This window comes from Schistocerca serialis, chromosome 1, assembly GCF_023864345.2.
Source record: "Schistocerca serialis cubense isolate TAMUIC-IGC-003099 chromosome 1, iqSchSeri2.2, whole genome shotgun sequence".
Taxonomy (NCBI): domain Eukaryota; kingdom Metazoa; phylum Arthropoda; class Insecta; order Orthoptera; family Acrididae; genus Schistocerca; species Schistocerca serialis.
In genome coordinates, this window is record NC_064638.1 from 268,380,026 (window position 1) to 268,402,902 (window position 22,877).

At 43.8% G+C, this 22,877-nt stretch overlaps 1 protein-coding gene across 1 annotated transcript in view; it reads left to right on the forward strand.

The window, feature by feature from the left end:
- LOC126465136 (WAS/WASL-interacting protein family member 1-like) overlaps positions 1-22,877 on the forward strand; it is a 161,170-nt gene that overhangs the window by 93,590 nt on the left and 44,703 nt on the right. The window contains exon 2 of the mRNA XM_050096287.1: positions 9,771-9,935. Coding sequence (XP_049952244.1) covers positions 9,771-9,935 — 165 coding nt within the window. The remainder of the gene's footprint in view (positions 1-9,770; positions 9,936-22,877) is intronic.

Genomic DNA, 22,877 nt, shown 5'->3' on the forward strand with positions numbered 1-22,877 from the left:
CGTTACGCTGACATCTGCATATAACCAACACCGTTTGCATTGATGCTATGAGTATAGGGACTGGGTTGGGGTTGGGTTGTTTGAGGAGGAGACCAGACAGCGAGGTCATCAGTCTCATCGGATTAGGGAAGGATGGTAAAGGAAGTCGGCCATGCCCTTTCAAGGGAACCATCCCGGCATTTCCCTGGAGTGATTTAGGGAAGTCATGGAAAACCGAAATCAGGATGACTGGTCGCGGGATTGAACCGTCGTCTTCCCGAATGCGAACCAGTGTGCTAACCACTGCGCCTCCTCGCTCCGTTGTATAGGGACTGGACCAATAAGCAGTGGAGCCGCATGGTCTTCTTTGCTGAGAGCAGGCTCAACATGATTACTGATTCTGGACGTACTATCATACCACGAGAGGTTGAAACACTTAATGCACCCAGGAACGTTGTAGAACATGACTGTCTTGGCGGTATGTGTGCTACAATTAAGAGACCTGTAATGGTGCATAGGCCAATTTATTTTATTTGCTGCCATTTACAAATGATCTGCCCTCTAGTTACTGCTACAGGCGGCTGCATGTGCACAATATGATATTGTATATGTATATAATGTGAAATTTATTAGATATTTCATACTTTAATAAGGTTTAACAATGCTGAAACTTCAAACAAAATGGCTCTGAACTCTACGGGACTTAACATCGGAGGTCATCAATCCCCTAGAACTTAGAACTACTTAAACCTAACTAACCTAAGGATATTACACACATCCATGCCCGAGGCAGGATTCGAACTTGCGACCGTAGCGATCGTGCGGTTCCAGACTGAAGTGCCTAGAACCGCTCCGCCATAACGGCCGGCAAACTTGAACACATAGACTGAAAAGTAATTAAGAAACGGTAAATCTAAAAATTTACCATTTACCTATACAAGAGAAGAATTTAGGCTAGTAGAAAATATGTTGTGATATATTATAACTTCGTGGCATATTATAAATCCGAAATAATTTTCTAAACTAACAAGATTTTTTCTATCCAAAATTAGAAATAAAAGATAATAGAAAGTTGCATATATTCGTATTAGAGATCCTACCACCTAGCAATCTGCGCTGCGAGGGCTCAGCATAAAAATGTTGTTTGGTTGTACAGATCTCCAAATATTTGAACATGGTGCTCTTACAGATCAAGGTTATTGTGGTACTCCACACCTTCCCCATGCGTATCCTTTCGGCCCTGACTTCGTATTTATTGATGAACATGCGCGACCGCATCAAATAGCGCAGGTAGTGGAGCACTTATAACAAGATGATAATCGGCGAATGGACTAGTCTTCCCGTTCCCCCGACTTAAATCAATCGAGCACGTGCGGGATGCGCTGGGCGGAAGTATTTCAGCACGACCACGTCCACCAAGGAACCATCCAGCTGTTGTCAACTGTCCTACTGGCGGAACAGAATACGCTACCATAACAACTCCTTACCACCCTTGTGGCCAGCATGGGACCACCTTGCAGTGTATGCATGCCTTGTGTCCGTGGTGATAAAGCACCATCTTAACAACCACGTCCTGTCAAGGGAGCCTTCAAAACTCACGGTTGCTTCCAGGTAATTATTGTCTTTGAAAAAAAAAAAAGCGTCGTTTGTCTTCGTCTTATTGCGTATTGATTTCACTTACTCTCTGTACTTTACTGTACCAGGTCTTTATAAGTGCACTTTCAGAGAGGATCGTTTCTAGGCAGTGAAACTTCATACGAAAGCTATTTTCGTCGCTACGTTTTGCGGTTCATTATATTTTCGGGATCTACCATAGTATAAATCAGCTCCTGCGCTGAGGAAATAAGATGATGTTTACAGCTTGGAAATTAATTTAAGGAAGTAGCTAAAGGAAACAAAACTGTCACTAGGACTAGGAATCCCGCCTTATGCAAGACACCTTCTCAGTTTCGTTTTACCCAGACATGTTTCAGCACTTTTTGTACTATCTTTAGCGGGTTATTATTTTTTGTTACTATAAAATTGTTGTTACATATTAACTTTTGGAGACACTTTTGGTGCAAAATATTTACAATAGTGAATGAATAATTGTTGTTAAGTATTATAAATAATTTGTTTACAGTTCACAGTTCAGACATGTAGTAACTACCTGATGCACTGTATGTTATTTGTTATATTATGTCTAAAGTTATAATTTAATTGGCAAAAGTGTCAATGTACGCATTAGTTTACATAATCTACAACAATTATTCATCCACAAAGTTTCTCTTTAATATGTAACAACAGTTTTACAGTAAGAAAATAAAATAACCCACTGAAGACAGCACAAAAGGTACTGAAACATGTCTGGGTAAAACGAAACTGAAAAGGTGTGTTCCATAAGGCGGAATTCCTCGTCCTCATAGCAGGCACGGACATAAGAACAACTGCAATAGCACAAGATGATTAAAGCTGTCACTGCTCGCCAAAATAAAAATGACTGAAACTTTCATCTTTCCCTTATTTTTGTATGCGTCTGAGTCGTGGAAACTGAAAAAGAAAGTGGATCGCCACGAAAATCGATTCTTTTGGATTGTGAGTTTGGAGAAGTATCCTGAGGATTTTATCTCTGAAAAAGTAAAAAAAAAATTGAATGTTACTCGAAAAAATGAAACTTGAACTATCTCTGGAGGCTGAAACAAATACTAAATTAAGGTATTTTGGGCATATCATGAGAGCAGAAGACTCATCAGAAAAAGCTGTAATTCTCAGAAGCAGAGAAGATCAACGATGTGGAGGGAAACGGAAAACATCCGAGCTTGAGGACGTCAAAGAAAGGTCTGAAACGACCCTCGAAGACTAGAGGACAAATAGAACTTCCGGGAGCTGATGGAGGATCATCATCATCTCACTAGTAGTCAGGAAAAGCTGTCGTAACAACAACAAAATAACTCAAAATCTTCAATGGGTGTTGGCTTTCGGAGTTCCAAAACGACATACTAAGGGAAACTAGTAATATACTGATTTTATACGCAGGAAAGGTGATAGGAACGAGGTAACGCCCGATATGTGTGCAACAGACGTAATGTACACATAATGTGGTTACGCTCTTAGCTAACTAAGGTTACCAGGTAAGCTACTGTAGTCTACGCATACTTACCGTGGCCTTCGGCAGCATACGCTTATTTAACAACGCAATTAACCATTTTTCTGCAACGAACATGCCCTTTGCGTTCTGTGCTGAGGCCGCTTTTGTTGTGGCCGTACTGCTTGCCTAATGCTATTGCATGTGCTGAGACATCGCTTTGCGGCCGATATGAAATACTTATCATCGGATTTTTCCAAAACAATTAGGTGTAAAACAATCTGATAAGTTCATTCGATAGGACCTGAATTTCTTTTATTTATTCGTCATACTTGCTGCGGTGCATCAAATTAAATAAAACAGCACACACAATTTTAAAGAGTTGGCAGAGGTAAAAACACATAAATTTTGTGTATTGTCGATTTTAGCTCATAGATTGCAGTAAATTAAATGTAGATAAGATATCGAAATTTTATTTAAAATTGAGGGTACAACGTTTTCTCGTTTCGTTCTCTAGTTAGTTGGTTTTAAAACGACACCGGGCAGTTACGGGGCGCCTTGTTACGTCCATTCGGACTGGCCTGCTTCTATGAAAGAGTTGTCATCCGTTTTCGAGAAAATTATTAGGTGAAAAAATTAATTTTTTTCATGCCTTATAGTGTGATATCTTTGCTTGATAAAGGACTATAGTCTTTTTGTTATATGCCTTGGTTACTATGCGGCATCAAATTACGTAAAACATTGCGCCAAATATTAAAGATTTTGCAGAAGTAAAAATCGTACTGCATAAACTTCGCGTGCGGTTGATTTTATCTCCTACTTTGCAGTAAGTGAAATATGGATAAGGGAGCATCAGGATACTGATTTCGTTCTCGGGTTATTGGGTTTTGTATCCTAAAGGCGGTCTCGTGACGCACCCATTCAAGTCGTTGTGGGTCGTTAATCATCTGGCCATAAAAATCATCATCTCATAAACGATTCAAGATAGCGAAACGGGTGTTTTTGCAAATGATAGCACGTAATGAGCCACGTACGTTGTATGATAAATACACGAAACATTTTTATTGACCGAGATGTGAAAGTAACCAGTGCGCAACGGTGAGGCCGGCGGTTCAGTATGCATTAGGTCTCCATAGCACTAGAGGAAAACTCAAGTGGTGCTCTTATACACGCTCACAACAACTGGGGAAGGACGTAGCAGGACGTGCATACTGGCCCATAGAAGCGAAAATGTAAACAATTAATAACTTTTTTAATATCACGTTTTAATTCAGTTCACCTCCCCTGTCTGGTTTCATGTCATTCCCAAATGTAAACATAATGGCACCTCCCATATGTCTGGGGTATTGCGACGGGCATTTCTGACTAAGCGATATCCTGGAAGTAATTGCTGACAACCTGGAGGCACTCCTAAATGAGAGAAGGAAAACTATTCAGAACAAAAATGTTCGATAGCTTGCGCGCCCTTTCATATATCCTTAGTCAGTTTCTAGACGGTCATCGTTTCCAATTTATAAGGAAATCTACTAACACACGATCGCATACGCAATGAAAGCGAACGAAATGAGGCAACGTAGCATACTTAGCGTACACGTAATGCGCTTACCATCTTAACTGACCAAAGGCACTAGGAAAACTGACGTAGTGTACGTTTTCTTCAGGTAGCCTACGATGGTTCTACAACTCTGTTAGTAACTAATAACTTCCTGATATCACGTTTTAATTCAGTTCACCTCTTCTGCCTGATTTCAAGTCATTCATAAACGTAAACATGTTGGTACCTCCCATTACGGCCATGGTGTTAATACGCTATTTCCTGATGAAGCGATGTTCCGGAAGTCATTGCTGCCAACGTGGAGACACTCGTCAATAACAGGAGGATAACTATGTAGGACAGAAGTATTCTGTATGTTATGTGAACTTTATACCAGCTTAGTCAGTTTCGGGACGACTCACCACTTCTAGTTTATTGGGGAAACTATTAACAACCGATCGCATACGCAGACAAAGCGATCGAAATGAGGTAATGCAGCTTACCTAAAGGACAGGTGACATGGTTACTAACTTAACTGACCAAGGGTATTACGAAAACTACAGTAGGCTACATTTATACGGTTTTCTACAGTAGCCTATGGTAGTTTTAAATTCTATTAGTAACTAACAACATTTTGGTATCACATTTCAATTCACTTCACCGCATCTACATTCTATTACGTCAGTCGTCAATGTAAACAGGATGGTACATCCCGTTACGACTGTGGTATTACAACAGAAATTCCTGATGAAGCGATGTAAGGGAAGTCGTTACTGCCACCATGGAGACACTCGTAAGTAAAAGAGAGGAGGAAACAATATTCCATAGGTTACATGCACCTTTATACATCCTTAGTTTCCACACGACTCGTGACTTCCGATATGCATGGAAGTGTAGTAACCCACTGATATCATACGCCAACAAACGGATTAAAATGAGGTTACACCCAATAGGTATTCTACATACATAATGTAGAAGTAACGTGGTTATGGTCTTAACTGACCAAAGCTACTAGAAAAACTGATGAAGTGTATGTGTACTTACAGTAGTCTGTGGTAGACTTCAGTTGACAAATTTGTTAATAAGTAATAAATTTTTGGTATTACATTTTAATTCAGTTCACGTCTGCTACCTGATTTTATGTTATTCCTAAATAGAAACATGGTGGCACCTCCCGTTATGGCTTTGGTATTACAGTAGAAGTTACTGATGAAACGATGTTTCACAAGTCATTGCTGCAAAGTGGAAACACTCTTAAGTAACAGACAGAAATATTCTGTCGATTACAGGCCCTTTATACACTACTGGCCATTAAAACTGCTACACCAAGAAGAAATGTAGATGATAAACGGGTATTCATTGGACAAATATATTATACTAGAACTGACACGTGATTACATTTTAACGCAATTTTGGTGCATAGATCCTGAGAAATCAGTACCCAGAACAACCACCTCTGGCCGTAATAACGGCCTTCATACGCCTGGGCATTGAGTCAAACAGAGCTTGGATGGCGAGTACAGGTACAGCTGCCCAAGCAGCTTCAACACGATACCACAATTCATCAAGAGTAGTGACTGGCGTATTGTGACGAGCCAGTTGTTCGGCCACCATCCACCAGGCGTTTTCAGTTCGTAAGAGATCTGGAGAATGTGCTAGCCAGGGCAGCAGTCGAACATTTTCTGTATCCAGAAAGGCCAATACAGGATCTGCAACATGCGGTCGTGCATTACCCTGCTGATATGTAGGGATTCGCAGGGATCGAATGAAGAGTAGAGCCACGGGTCGTAACACATCTGAAATGTAACTTTCATTGTTCAAAGTGCAGTCAATGCGAACAAGAGGTGACCGAGACGTGTAACCAATGACACCCCATATCATCACGCCGGGTGATACGCCAGTATGGCGATGACGAATACACGCTTCCAATGTGCGTTCACCGCGATGTCGCCAAACACGGATGCGACCATCATGATTCTGTAAACAGAACCTGGATTCATCCGAAAAAATGACGTTTTCCCATTCATGCTCCCAGGTTCGTCGTGAGTACACCATCGCAGGCGCTCCTGTCTGTGATGCAGCGTCAAGGGTAACCCCAGCCATGGCCTCCGAACTGATAGTCCATGCTGCTGCAAACTTCGTCGAACTGTTGGTGCAGATGGTTGTTGTCTTGGAAACGTCGTCCCCATCTGTTGACTCAGGGATCGAGATGTGGCTGCACAATCCGTTACAGCCAAGCGGATAAGATGCCTGTCATCTCGACTACTAGTGATGCGAGGCCGTTGGAATCCAGCACGGCGTTCCGGATTACCCTCCTGAACCCACCGATTCTATATTCTGCTAACAGTCATTGGATCTCGACCAACGCGAGCAGCAATGTCGCGATACGATAAACCGCAATCGCGATAGGCTACAATCCGACCTTTATCAAAGTCGGAAACGTGATGGTACGCATTTCTCCTCCTTACACGAGGCATCACAACAACGTTTCACCAGGCAATGCCGGTCAACTGCTGTTTGTGTATGAGAAATCGGTTGGAAACTTTCCTCGTGTCAGCACGTTGCAGGTGTCGCCACCGGCGCCAACCTTGTGTGAATGCTCCGAAAAGCTAATCATCTTCATATCACAGCATCTTCTTCCTGTCGGTTAAATTTCACGTCTGTAGCATGTCATCTTCGTGGTGTAGCATTTTTAACGGCCAGTAGTGTACATCCTTAGTCAGTTTCTAGAAGGCTTGCCGCGTCCGGTTCGTATGGGAATCGAGTAACACGCTGATCACATACGCAAACGAAGCGATCGGAATTAGGTAACGCCCGATAGATACGCAACACACCCTACATTCAGGTAACGCGATTACGATCGTAGCTGACCAAGGCTACTAGGAAAACTATTGTAGTCATAAGTTTCTAATGGCGGTCTGCAGTAATTTTACAACTTTCTTAATAACTGTTATATCTGGTAAAATGTTTTTATTCAGTTCACGTATTCTGCCTGGTTGTGCGCCGTTCTTAAATGTAAACATGATGACAGCTCCCGTTTCGTCTACATACATACTGCGCAATCCACCATACGGTGCGTGGCGGAGGGTACCTCGTACCACAACTAGCATCTTTTCTACCTGTTCCATTCTCAAACAGAACGAGGGAAAAATGACTGCTTATATGCCTCTGTACGAGCCCTAATCTCTCTTATCTTATCTTTGTGGTCTTCCCGCGAAATATAAGTTGGCGACAGTAAAATTGTACTGCAGTCAGCCTTAAATGCTGGTTCTCTAAATTTACCCAGTAGCGATTCACGAAAAGAACGCACCCTTTCCTCCAGAGACTCCCACCCGAGTTCCTGAAGTATTTCCGTAACACTCGCGTGATGATCAAACCTACCAGTAACAAATCTAGGAGCCCACTTCTGAATTGCTTCCATGTCCTCCCTCAATCCGACCTGATAGGAATCCCAAACGCTCGAGCAGTACTCAGGAATAGGTCGTATTAGTGTTTTATAAGCGGTCTCCTTTACAGATGAACCACATCTTACCAAAATTCTACCAATGAACCGAAGACGACTATCTGCCTTCCCCACAACTGCCATTACATGTTTGTACCACTTCATATCGCTCTGCAATGCTACGCCCAAATATTTAATCGACGTGACTGTGTCAAGCGCTACACTACTAAAGGAGTATTCAAACATTACAGGATTCTTTTTCCTATTCATCTGCATCAATTTACGTTTATCTATATTTAGAGTTAGCTGCCATTCCTTGCACCAATGACAAATCCTGTCCAAGTCATCGTGTATCATCAGCAAACAGCCGCACATTGCTATCCACCCTATCCTAAAGATCATTTATCTACCGGGCTATCACAAAGTCAGTATAAATTTGGAAACTGTATAAATCACGGAATAATGTAGATAGAGAGGTACAAATTGACACACATGCTTGGAATGACATGGGGTTTTATTAGAAGCAAAAAAATACAAAAGTTCAAAAAATGTCCGACAGATGGCGCTTCATCTGATCAGCATAGCAATAATTAGCATAAGAAAGTAAGACAAAGCAAAGATTTTTACAGGAAATGCTCAATATGTCCACCATCATTCCTCAACAATAGCTGTAGTCGAGGAATAATGTTGTGAACAGCACTGTAAAGCATGTCCGGAGTTATGGTGAGGCATTGGCGTCGGATGTTGTCTTTCAGCATCCCTAGAGATGCCGGTCGGTCACGATACCCTTGCGACTTCAGGTAACCCCAAAGCCAATAATTGCACGGACTGAGGTCTGGGGACCTCGGAGGCCAAGCACGACGAAAGTGGCGGCTGAGCACACGATCATCACCAAACGACGCGCGCAAGAGATCTTTCACACGTCTAGCAATATATGGTGGTTCTAATAAAACCACGTGTCATTCCAAGCATGTGTGTCAATTCTTATCTCTCTATCTACATTATTCCGTGGTTTATTAAGTTTTCAAATTTATGCTGACTTTTTGATCACCCGGTAGACAGAAAACAACAGCGGACCTACCACACTTCCTCGCGGCACTCCAGATGATACCCTCATCTCCGATGAACACTCACCATCGAGGACAACGTGTTGTTGTTGTTGTGGTCTTCAGTCCTGAGACTGGTTTGATGCAGCTCTCCATGCTAGCCTATCCTGTGCAAGCTTCTTCATCTCCCAGTACCTAATGCAGCCTGCATCCTTCTGAATCTGCTTAGTGTATTCATCTCTTGGTCTCCCTCTACGATTTTTACCCTCCACGCTGCTCTCCAATACTAAATTGGTGATCCCTCGATCTTATATCCTCCTTTCAAGACACTGTCCATTCCGTTAAACTGCTCTGCCAAGTCCTTTGCTGTCCCTGACAGAATTACAATGTCATCGGCGAACCTAAAAGCTCTGGGTTCTATTACTATGGTATTACAGCGGAAATTTCTGTTGAAGTGACGTTCTGAAAGTCATTGCTGCCAGCACGGAGACACTCGTAGCTCGCGCGTGACGTCACACAGTTGGGAGGCTCGGTTGTCTAGAGGAGGTGGATGTGGGCGGGGATGGAAGGCTATTCATGTCGGCGCCCTGGGAGCGGCCGTCTGCACCGGCGCCCGCGTGGCTCGGCACGCCAGGCCGCATGCCCGCGCCGGTAATCGGATCCCGGGCGAGCGCACGCTCCGCTCCTGAGAGCATTTCTCTGTAGACGCAGCCGATGGGAGCGCGAGTGCGACGGCGGCGGCGGCGGCGGCGGCGGCGGCGGCGGGAGCGGCGGACGCAATTACCTGCGTGCTGCGTGGCGCGTCACGCACCTGCCGGCCGCACTCCGTTCCCAGCAGGCACACCACCTCGACGGGCCCTCCGTGCTGGGGTACTCAGAATCGACCCGGCTTTCTTTCACACTGTAAACTTCCTTCTCTTCTTCTTCCGGAAGACGCGTGTGATGCCTCGGTCCGACTTAAAGTCAGGCCACTGGTTACTTTGCAGTTGCCATACAGTGCGTTCTGCTGTAAGTTTGTCTCCTCAAATCGTGACTATTCCAACGTTTATCCTGTATTAATCGCATACGACAGTATGTGCTACCTAATAAACTCGTAAGTGCCGACCATAAAAATGGGATTTTTCCGAGGATCATAACTCACGCTCTTTACCTGATAGAAAAGTAAGGTCAAGTGTTTTGGATAATCCTTAGTCTTGGAACCATTTGTAAATCAAACAGTCAGCAGCTCGTGGTCTCGCGGTCACGTTCTCGCTTCCCGAGCACGGGGTCCCCGGTTCGATTCCCGGCGGTGTCAGGGATTTTCACCTGCCTCGTGATGACTCGGTGTTTGTGTTGTCCTCATCATTTCATCATCATTCATGAAAGTGGTGAGACTGGGCTGAGCAGAGTTTGGGAATTTTTACGGGCGCTCATAACTGCGCAGTTGAGAGCCCCACAAATCAAACATCATCATCATCATCATCATCATCATCATAAATCAAACAGAATGATGGTCGTAGTCTATCCTACAGCAAAGAGTCGAAATTTGAATATTACAAACTTCTTTCACCTTATGCAAATAGAGCAAATCGGTTGGTTCATTTTGCGCTGGATGTGGTCTAGGTTACGCCTCTAGGGGCTTATGGGGTACTACACTCTCGTACTAGTGCTATTCGGATAGAAATCTCCGCTCGGTCACGTAACGGAAACTGCTTAAAAATCCGATGAAATTTTGCAAAGATGTGTGGAGTAGTGTCTCCAGGATGCCTGTCGATAGAAGCACGTTGCTCCTTTCAATTCTTAGCGCACAGTGCACACGTCAAGATGTTTAAAAAATAATGTCTCCCGCCAAGTATGGGTGTCTGGTGAGAGATTTCGCCTGATGTAGTGCATGCGACGTAAATCATGCGTTTTGTTGTTCACAAAAAATCTCAGTGGCACTCTGCAGGGGCAATGAACATGGTCCTGCAGCGTTGTCGATGGGAAGTGTCTAATCGCTCACAACACAGCACATAATTGGCTCATCCTGGGTTCCACCTTCGCTCGCATGAACCGCTGGCTATGAAGATAACATTTTGCCATCAACTACGAGCTGTAGACAAGCGTAAAGAACTGGCAGAAAGCACAGGCTGATGCCTTCTATGACGTGGGTGTGGGAAGTTGGCGCAATGCTACGAGGAATGTCTAAGTCGGGGCGGTGGACTGTGTAGAGAAGTATGGAAGATGTAGTTAACTTATCGATTTTCACAGTTTTTTCCATTTCGCAACCGATCGGACCTTACTTTGCGAATAGCCCTCGTACTTTATGGACGTTTACTGAGGAAATGGCAGAATTTCTTGTGTATATTCCTAAGGGATCTGGATAAACTGAAAGAACCAGAGACTGTAGAGAGTTTCAGAGAGAGCATTAGGGAACGACTGACAAGGACGGGTTAAGAAATACAATAGAAGAAGAACGGGTAGTTTTGAGGGATTAAATAGTGAAGGCAGCAGTGAATCAGATAGGTAAAAAGACGAGAACCAGTAGAAAACGTTGCGTAAAAGAAGAGATATTTAATTGATGAAAGGAGAAAACATAAAAAGGCAGTAAATGAAGCAGTCAAAAAATACAAACGTCTCAAAAATGAGATACACAGGAAGTGCAAAATGGCTAAGCAGGGATGGCTAGAGTACAAACGTAAGGATGTAGAGGGATATATCATCTAGGGATAAGATAGATACTGCCTACAGGAAAATTAAAGAGACTGTTGGAGAAAAGAGAACCACTTGTGTGAATATCAAGCGCTCAGATGGAAAATCAGTTCTAAGCCAAGAAGCTAAAGCAGAATGGTGGAAGGAGTACATAGAGGGTCTATACAAAGGCAATGTACGAGAGGACAATATTATGGAAATGGAACAGGATGTAGATGAAGATGAAATGGAAGATATGATACTGCGTGAAGAGTTTCACCGAGCACTGAAAGACCTGAGTCGAAACAAGACCCCGGGAGTAGACAACATTCCATTAGAACTACTGATAGCCTTGGGAGAGCCAGCCCTGACAAAATTCTACTGTCTGGTGAGCAAAATGTATCAGACAGGCGAAATACCCTCAGACTTCAAGAATAATAATTGCAATCCCAAAGAAAGCAGTTGTTGACGGGTGTGAAAATTACCGAACTATCAATTTAATAAGTAACGGCTGCAAAATACTAACACGAATTCTTTACAGACGAATGGAAAAACTGGAAGAAGCCGACCTTGGTGGAGATCAGTTTGGGTTCCGTAGAAATTTTGGAAAACGTGAGGCAATATTGACCCTACGACTTACCTTAGAAGATAGATTAAGGAGAGGCAAACCTACGTGTCTAGCGTGTGTAGACTTAGAGAAATTTGTATGGTGTGTGGCATGTATGGAGGTGAAACATGGACGATAAATAATTTAAATCTGAAGAGAATAGAGGCTTTTGACATGTGGTGCTACAGAAGAATGCTGAAGATTAGATGGATAGATCACGAAACTAATGGGGAGGTACTGAAAGAAGTTGGGGAGAAAAGGAATTTGTGGCTCAACTTGACTAGAAGAAGGGATCGGTAGGTAGGACAAGTTCCGAGGCATCAAGATATCACCAATTTAGTACTGTTGGGCAGCGCGGAGGGTAAAAATCTTAGAGGGAAACCAAGGAATGAAAATACTAAGCACATATAGAAGGATGTAGGTTGCAGTAGGTATTTCGAGATGAAGAAGCTCCTAGAGGATAGGGTAGCATGGAGAGCTGCATCAAACCAGTCTCTGGACTGAAGACCACAACAACTACTTTCCTAAGGCACCGATCTCAAACAGTCTTGAAAATTTTCTTGATATCTTTACCTGTTTCCGAGGTATAGAGGTTAAAAGTTACTCTACTTGTGCACGTAACTTACGCATGTGAAATCCGGGGAGAGGCGGACTCAGCACGGAGAAATATGCTGTAAAGCGTCTCCGTTATCATCGGGGGGGGGGGGGGGGGGGGCTCCAGGAGACACGAACTTTTGTAGTACTGATGTACATGTAAAATAATTTCTGCACATAAAATCCGGAATATTGCAAAGTTATGTGGTTTTACGTTATTTCAATTTCTTACAACTAAACTAAATTTCACTGACCCATAAAGTTCTCTTCATATGACTGACATACCCTGTTCTAGGAGGGAAAAGGAAGAAATCATCTTTATAAATGCTCCGACTGGAGCACTAACGAGGCGAATATTCTCCTGTTTATTGAAAGACAGTGACTGAAAAGTGTGTATCAGCTGCCTTATTTTACCTTCCTCAGCATCTTTAAAAATTTTGGCATGCGAATATACTCGCCCTCTTTACCGCTAGGAGAGAAGAAGTCAGTGGCAGTTGCAAAGTGACGGAAAAGTAATAAATACTGGAAGATAGTAGACATTGGTTGGGGTATAGAAAGAACAAACGAGAAAATTGCAGTGTGAGAGAAGAAGGACGCAGTGGCAGTTGTACAAAGGTGACAGTGACACAACGGTGCCAGAAAAAGAATGGAGGGGTCAGTGCCAGTATAATAGGAATAAACAGAATTAGAATGTGGAAGTGATTGAGAGTTAGTGACAATGTGAGAACGAGTCTTTGACAATGACAACGATGAAGAGAGATTTAGTGACAGTGAGAAAAGACAGCAGCAGTAGGAAGGAATGAATGAGAAAGTAGCATAGAGAGAGAGAGAGAGAGAGAGAGAGAGAGAGAGAGAGAGAGAGAGAGAGAGAGAGCAAGAGCAAGATAGAGATAGCGAGAGGAGCCAATTGTAATAGTAGTAGGTCAGAAGGAAGGAGACTGTGGCTATGACTCGGGAGACAGTGCCTGTTAGAAAGACACAATAGATAATAATGAGTTGGGCTGAATGAGTGACTGAAAATGAGCAACTGGGAGTAGGTTGACATGAGTGACTTAAACTGTGGAGTAGTAGATATAATCGAGTTAGAGTTAGGGGAGCTTGTGGAAGCGAGAGGCTCGTTACGTAGTAGTAAGAGCGCGAAACTGTTCACATGCCTAACTTTTTGGGAAAATATTTAGAAGTGCTGAGAAAGGCAGAACTCGTGAGCTGGTAAACCAATTTCTGGTCAGAGCCTTTCAATACACAGGAGCATATTGGCCTTTTTTCCGTTCCAATAGGAGCGTTTTCTCCTGGTTGTGTACGAACTGCCTCCTAAAACACATCAACAGAACCAAAGAAACGTGTACTACAAAACATGAAACTGCTACCATTCCAGATGAGAACTTGAGGGTAGCGTGCTTGTCATACAGGGCTAAATCAGCCTCCGTTTCTCAGTGGTCAACGTGTCCGGCAGCTATGTGGGAGACTCTGGTTCGATTCTCGGTGCTGCCAGGGATTTTATCATGGATGAATTGAACGGGGTGCAGTCAGCTTCGTGATGCTTACTGACGAGCTACTCGAATGAGAAGTAGCGGCTCTAAGGTCCAGAAAGCCAATAACGGCCGGGAGAGCGGTGTGCTGATCCCATGTTCATCCTCGCCGCAACCGAATGACGCCATTGCAGGACGACGACACGACGGTCGGTCGGTTCCGATTGGTCTGTATGAACCAGGAAACTCACAGTATTTGGAAATTCACTATAATTTACTTACGTGTTATGTAAAGGAAATGTTTGTATGTGTATGTAAAAATTACGCGTGATGTAGGAAAAATAATCGGATGTAAAATTTTGTACCGCAAAAAAATGGTACATCCTTTCGGTGGTTTCCAGTTCACTCAAGATTTATTGCTGCACCAGTGCATATGGAGTACATGAAATGATTGCATTTACAGATCAATAGCACAAGCGATTCTGAGGTACCAGCTATATACCTATGCTGACACACCCATGCGAATTCAGGTGCTGACTCTGGGATCCAGTCAACCGTATAAATGGGAAAATCCTGTCCTCGGATACGTTATGCCACGACTGCTGGACCTGTTCACGTAGTTCTGTAGGGTTGTTAGTTGACGAGTCGCAGGAGTCACTTCTCGTCGCATCATTTCCCACGCGTGCTCGAATGGAGACCATTTTGGACATCGTGCTGGCCAGGAAAGTTGCAGCACGTCCTGCAGCGCACGCTGAGTTTCATAGGCAGTGTGCGAACGAACAATCTCCTGCTGAAACAACACATCACCTTCCTGTTGCAAAAACGGCGAAAGAACGGGTCCAACACCATTATGCACGTACGTGGCACTGGTTATCGTCCCATCCAGAACACCAAAGGTGAACGAGAGTTGCAGCTGATCGCACCCCAGACCATAAGGCCAGGGGCGGGGTTAGTGTGTCTTGCACGAATGCGCTCCTCAAGAGAGCGCTCACTAGGTCTACGTCGTATGCGCAGAGGCCATATCTTGCGTGCAGAGAGAATCTGCTTTCGTTGCTGAAGACCAGGGCGTGCCATTTAATCCTCCAAGTGATCCTCTGACGACACCAGTTGAGCCGTGCACTGCCTGCTATCAACGGGTTCGCAACCGTTCGTGTTGACACGTCTGGGCTTATTATCTGTGATGTGGTACCTGTACGATCTGCCACTGCTGTCCTTACAATACGACGATCTTGTTGAGCGTCCGTGATGCATGGATGTCCAAAACTGGTTCAAATGGCTCTGAGCACTATGCGATTTAACTTCTGAGGGTATCAGTCGCCTTAGAACTACCTAAACCTAACTAAGCTAAGGACATCACACACATCCATGCCCGAGGCAGGATTCGAACCTGCGACCGTAGCGGTCGCTCGGTTCCACACTGTAGCGCCTAGAACCGCACTGCCACTCCGGCCGGCATGGATGTCCAGAACCTTGACTATGGATGTGGGAATGTTCACGTGGCCACTGATATCAGCATCGTTGCACAACTGACGCAGCACGGCCATCTTGTGTGGCAGTTCTCCGAAAGGACGTACGCCACTAGGAAGACCACAATTTGATCCCTTTCAGACTCGCTCAGTTGGCTTTAGGGACACGAGTGCGTCGCCGTGGCATTTTTGCCTGCTTACTTCACACGTTTTCACCGCACTGAGCCTTCTGGCTGCAAGCCCTCACTATTAATACAGATGGCGGTCTGGCCGCTGTACCACTACGCTCTCTGTTCGCTCACGATGTTGGTGCGATTATCAGTACATCTAGTATCCACTAAGTGGCATATACTGTCATCGTCTCCGAATCAAAATCGATTTCGTCTTTCCAGGTGCACTAACTTTACTTCTGGCAGTACACATAAGATACATAAAACACTAAAAAGATATCACACTTCACTTGTAGTGCATATTGCAGCTGTGTCTCAGTATTCCATGAGGTCTTCCTGACTGCACCTCTGAGTACACGGATGGGCATTTCAGAAGTTGTTCCACTATCAGAATTTCGTCACACTCACCCTTAAAAGTGTCGAAGTTTGTCCTATTTGCTCATAACTCGTATAACGTCTCCAGTGCCATCAGTCCAGATGAGAATCCGAGAGTAAAACTTCCACTTTGTTAACGACATTTGGACATTCTTGCTGCTCGAGTGATAACATGAATAAGTCAGTTGGGAGCACTGAATTTATAAATCTTCCCCTATATTTAACTCATCTAGGCACTTGTTGACGGTTGTGTGCCGGGTGATGCTTGTTCTTTAACTTTTTCCGTTATTTTGGACTCAGGAACGTTCTTCTGATAAGTGTTGGAGCGGTACCGGATAATGAATACTAGTGATGCACTGCAATTGGTTCCAGGCAGCCCGTTACCTTTGGACTGGTGTCATTAATGACCGTGTCAGTATCATATACTGGAAAACCATTCTTTTTGCATGCCTTTCCATGTTCATTTTTTGCTTTGGTTATCTGAATACGTCTCTTACATGTCAAGGAGATACGAAGTGTGGGTCATAGCAGAACTTTTCCGTTTGTGACTTCTGCCGAACTAGATAGCAGACTGGTATCATTCCGCGAATTTTGATACCAAACGATAAGACCGATCATTATTGCTATGACTACAGTATCATGTGTAACGAATGTGTTCGAATATGAAACATGAGACGACTTCTGACAAACGGCTTTGGTAAGAAAGCCACTCATAAGTAAAACATAAATATTTAAACAAAATTGTATGTTAATGTGCAAAATAACATTGATTTATGTCAAGTACGTTCATATACTCCTCGTCCCTGAATTCCGATGATAACGAGACGACGGCCTACTTGAGGATGAATAGGCATTCCACTGCATTAATAGAATAACACAATATGGCTCATGCCGAATGTTCTATCTTGGGCTATCGTGTTACAGTTTTTCAGCTTTCAGCCATACGTTGACGCTGACGTGTGTGGATTTCTAGTGCGGGTTTCTAGATCGTAAAAACCACATCATTCTTCTCGTAGGGAGCTTACGGCTGCTTTAACGACGGACAGACGGAACGTGTATAAGCTACACACGTGCGTATGGCTGAAAATCTTAATGCATGGAGAAGTCAGAGAGGGCTTCGTCCAGCCAAAGATGGAAAATCGTGGTGAAACTCACGAAGAGGCAGCGAATGCTTGTGCCCTCAACATGATTTGATGGAAAACTTAGCGGGAGATTATAATATGTGTATCCTTTAACTTGATATTGTAGAAAAATAATAAGTGTTAACCACGATATCAAACAGAAACATTCCACAAGTTTGCACCGATCTTGCACAGATGCTACGACTGACTATTTCTGCAGTCGTTGTTCACAACATGACTCGCATGAGAAGTCTACCGCAAAACAGGTGGTGGTTAATATACAGTATAGAATAACTTACAGTGGTGTTGAGTGACACTGTTTATACGCAGCTGTAAAATGCAAACTTGGGACAAAAGAAAGCCTCCGTGTAACTAACAGCACGCTTTCTTGTGACATTAGTAACAGCGCAAATAATTTGGTCGTTGTTACTTCCCGGAAGTTTGGTCTTCATCATAGTCGTTGGAACTGGAGCGCAAATTCGGATGAGCCGGCCGCTGTGGCCGAGCGGTTCTAGGCGCTTCACTACAGAACCGCGTGACCGCTACGGTCGCAGTTTCGAATCCTGTCTCGGGCTTGGATGTGTGTGATGTCCTTAGGTTAGCTAGGTTTAAGTACTTCTAAGTTCTAGAGGACTGATGACTTCAGATGTTAAGTCCCATAGTGCGCAGAGCCATTTGAACCATTTGAAACTCGGATGAAATAATCATGAGGGAGAAAATCGATCATAGCCTGTTTAAGGAAAAAAAACCTGATATTCGTCTGAAGTAATTTAGGAAGGCTCCAGAATCCCGAAACCTTGAATCTTGGCCGAAGATTTGTTCTCTACGGTAACCGAATACGAGTTCCTTGCGGCATTCCGCTCCGTTAATTGAATAACACAATGTGTCTCATGCCGAACGTTTTATCTTGGACTATCGTGTTACAGTTTGATACATTGACACTGACGTGTGTGGATTTCTAGTGCGAATTTTTAGATTGTAAATACGACGTCATTTTGCTCGTAGCGAGCTTACGGCTGCTTTAACAACGGACAGACGGAACGGAGATGCAAGCGAAAGCGGATATTCCAGTCGGATGTTAAGTCTGCGCTCTGTGTTGGCAGACGAATGGCCGAGAAGTTCCCGAATCAAAGCTTTTACTGCCACCCGTAAATATTTGGTTCGTAATTCCCTCAAACAGCTGTGTCTTTTTCCGTGCCGGCGCGCCGGAACGCGGCCGCTGGACGGAAGCCGCGTCGGGGCGAGTAAACACGCGGGCCCAACACGCGCGCAAGCCACGCTGGAATTCCAAATTTCGGCTGCCGCTGCTCTACATCTACATCTATATCGATACTCTACAAATCACATTTAAGTGCCTGGCAGAGAATTCATCGAACCATCTTCACATTAAGTCTGTATTATTCCAGTCTAGTTACCGAGTGAGGTGGCGCAGTGTTTAGCACACTGGACCCGCATTCGGAAGGACGACGGTTCAAACCCGCGCTCGGCCATCCTGATTTAGGTTTTCCGTGATATTTCTAAATCGTTTCAGGCAAATGCCGGGATGGTTCCGTCGAAAGGGCACGCCCGATTTCCTTCCCTATCCACCCCTTATCCGAGCTTGTGCTCCGTCTGTAATAACCTCGTCGTCGACGGGACGTTAAACACTAATCTCATGCTCCAATCTTGTTCAGCGCACGGAAAAAACGAACACCTATATCTTTCCGTGCGAGCTCTGATTTCCCTTATTTTACTATGATGATCCATTCTCCCTATGTAGGTCGGCGTCCACTAAATATTTTCGTATTCGGAGGAGAAAGTTGGTGAGGGAAATTTTGTGAGAAGATTCTCCCGTAACGAAAATCTCCTATGTTCTGCCGATGTCCACCCCGAATCCTGTATTATTTCAGTGACACTCTTCCCCCTATTTCGCGAGCGTGCTGCCCTTCTTTGGATTTTTGCCCACATACTCCGTCAATCCTATCTGGTAAGGCTCCCACAAGTGCAGCAGTATTCTAAAAGAGGACAGACAAGCGTAGTGTGGGCAGTCTCTTTGGTATATCCGCTACATTTTCTGTCCTACCAATAAAACTCAGTCTTTGGTTAGCGTTCCCCACATCATTTTCTGTGAGTTCCTTCCAATTTAAGTTGTTCGTAACTGTAATTTCTGGGTACTTAGTTACATGTACTACCTTTAGATTTGACTGATTTGTCGTGTAACCGAAGTTCAACGGATTTCTCATAGCATTCACGTGGATAACCTCACACTTTTAGTTATTTAGGGTCAATTGGCAATTTTCGCGCCATACAGAGGTCTTATCTAAATCGCTTTGCAATTTGTTTTGATCTTCTGGTAACTTTACTACTCGATAAACGACAGCGTCATCTGCTAACAACCTGAGACAGCTATCTCCTAAAGCGTTTATATAGAAGTACAACAGCAAAGGGCCTATAACACTACCTTGAGGAACACCAGAGATCACTTCTATTTTACTCTATGACTTTCCGTCAATTACTACGAACTGTGACCTCTCTGACAGGAAATTACGAATACAGTTACATAACTCAGACTATATTCAATACGCACGCAATTTCACTACAAGCCGTTTGTGTTGTGTAGTGTCAAAAGCCTTTTAGAAGTATATAATCACTTTGACACCCTTGTCAATAGCACTCAACACTTCATTTAAGTAAACGAGCCTTGCACCGGCTCACGTTGGTGCTGTTTGTACGTTCCGCCCTCTGTTACAGGCCAGACGGTATCGTATAGTTGGCATGGATGCGGTTGTTTGTCTTCTTCTCGTGTTGACTGGCGCCACTCGGTTTCCCAAGCGTCGCCTGTCCGCTAGTGGCAGCAAAGGCGGTTATCTTTGTGTAATGTTGCCCTATCTTTGGGCCAACGTCGTTGTTTTTCCGGGTCATGTGAGTGTGCAGTTCGGTTGGAGACTCAGGAGAAGCCGGGTCTGTGCAGTGTGAGAACACGCCGGCACCGCTGGAGACATGCGTGGCTTGCCGGATGGAAGGGCTGTGGTCACGAGGGAGCACGACCTCGTCGTAAACCAGATCCTGTAGACTTTAAGATGAGTGATATTCAATTCAAGTAGAGAAACCTCCACCATTGTGACATCTCGCCATTCGCCAGTGACTTGGGTTTGTGTTGCTGCTTGTAGTGTTGCCAAGGTGAAGAGCAGCAAGTGGAGTGCTTGGGGATAGCTGATTTGATTAGGTTTCCTCGACTTTTAATTGCTATTTGCTGCGTTCAGCTGTGACAATTTGTTACGTTCAACCATCGGTATCTTTTCTGCCTGGTGGCCGCTAACACCCCAGTGGCTAGTGTATGTAACGGTAGAATATGTTCCCTCGCCTTGCCGCTGCTGTCCGCTAAGGCATATAGTTTTGACAGCTTTCTTGATTGTAGGCGTTTGTGATTCTTCTACACTGGTGCTAGTGATTCCTTTCTCGTTCTGGGAGCTCTAAGCATAGTATTCTGGGGGCGTAGTGCAGTCCGCCAGTTCCGGCTTTGGCGTGTATTTCCATTCTTGCCTGTGGTTTATTGGACGTCAGGCAGCTTCACCAAGATTATCATTTAGTCATTCGTTAGACTGCGACTAGTTCAAATGGCTCTGAGCACTATGGGACTTAACTTCTGAGGTCATCAGTCCCCTAGAACTTCGAACTACTTAAACCTAACTAACCTAAGGACGTCACACACATCCATGCCCGAGGCTGGATTCAGACCTGCGACCGTAGCGGTCACGCGGTTCCAGACTGTAGCGCCTTTAACCGCACGGCCACTTAGGCCGGCCGTCATATCTCCTGACCTAGTCTGAGTTACCATACTGTGAAGTGAATGCTGGCCTAGCGGTTCTAGGTGCTTCAGTCCAGAACTGCACTGCTGCTACGGTCGCTGGTTCGTATCCTGTCTTGCACATGGATGTGTGTGACGTCCTTATGTTAGTTAGGTTTAAGTAATTGTAAGTCTAGAGAACTGATGACCTCAGATGTTAAGTCCCATAGTGCTTAGAGCCATTTGGAGCATTTTTGAAGTGAATCCAACTCTTGGCTGCGTATCTCATCACTCGAAAAAGTGTTTGTTGCGGGAACTTCTCAGAGGTCGATTCCTGGAGCACCGTCTTCCACTGGTGCTTTTGTTTTATTATTGTATTCTTTATTACCATACCATGTAATGCCTACATTAAAGGTTATGTATGTCTAGTTAATAGTTCCGGTGGCCTTCTTGTTATTGTTTTTTTTTATTTTTTATTTTGTTTATATAAACATTATCTGTATTTTATGGTGATTTGCTAAAATGTAAAGCACTGACAACACTATTATTTATACAGTTGTTTATTCCTTCATTAACAACGTGTGGCTTTTTCATTATTTATTGTTGAGTCTGGAATTACTGTTTTAGAAATAAATGTGTGTAACTGTGAAATGCAACCAATAGTAACTGATGACGGTCCCGTTCACAATCGTACCCGAATCCTGCCCTCCCTTGACTATCAGGTTTCAGTAAAGAGCTAGTTCTGTTTCACACGAACGATGTTTTCGAAACCCTTGTCGACTGTGTGTGTCAACAGACCGTTTACTTCGAAGTAATTCATCATGTTCGAACACAATATATGTTCCAAAATCTTGCTACAAATCCACGTTAATGATATGGGCCTGTATTTTAGTTGATTACTCTTACTACCTTTCTTGAATATTGATGTAGTCTGTGCAACTTTCCAATCTTTGAGTACGGATATTTCGTAGAGCGAACGGTTGTAAATGATTGTTCAGTATGGAGTTATTGTATCAGCATACTCTGAAAGGATCCTGACTGGTGTAGAATGTGAATCGGAAATTTCGTTTTTGTTAGGTGGTTTAAGTTGCTTCACCACTTCGAGGATACCTACTTCTACGTTACTCGTGTTGGTAGTTGTTCTTGTTTCGAATTCTGGAACATTTATTTCGTCTTTTTGGTGAAGGAATTTCGGAAGGCTGTGTTTACTAAATCTGCTTTGGCAGCACTGTCGTCGATAGTATTTCCATTGCTCTCAGGAGATCTCATGTCTTTGGAAAAGTGAGCGTTTGCTGCCCAGAGGAATAATTTCAAATCGCCTGTTGTATTCAGTTTACGACAGGCAGTACTCAAATGCAAGTACCAAAGTTTCTGAAGCTAGACAGTACACGTCTATTTTCCTTACGTATTTTACAAAACGAAGCAACATTTCATTTGCTAACTGCCCATCTATCGGCTTCTAGGGGCAAAAATAAAGTGATTTTCACAATATAATTATTAACCGAATTTAAAAATTTAAAATTCTCCCACAATCTACTCATTAAGAGTCGTTCAAAAATGGTTCAAATGGCTCTGAGCACTATGGGACTTAACAT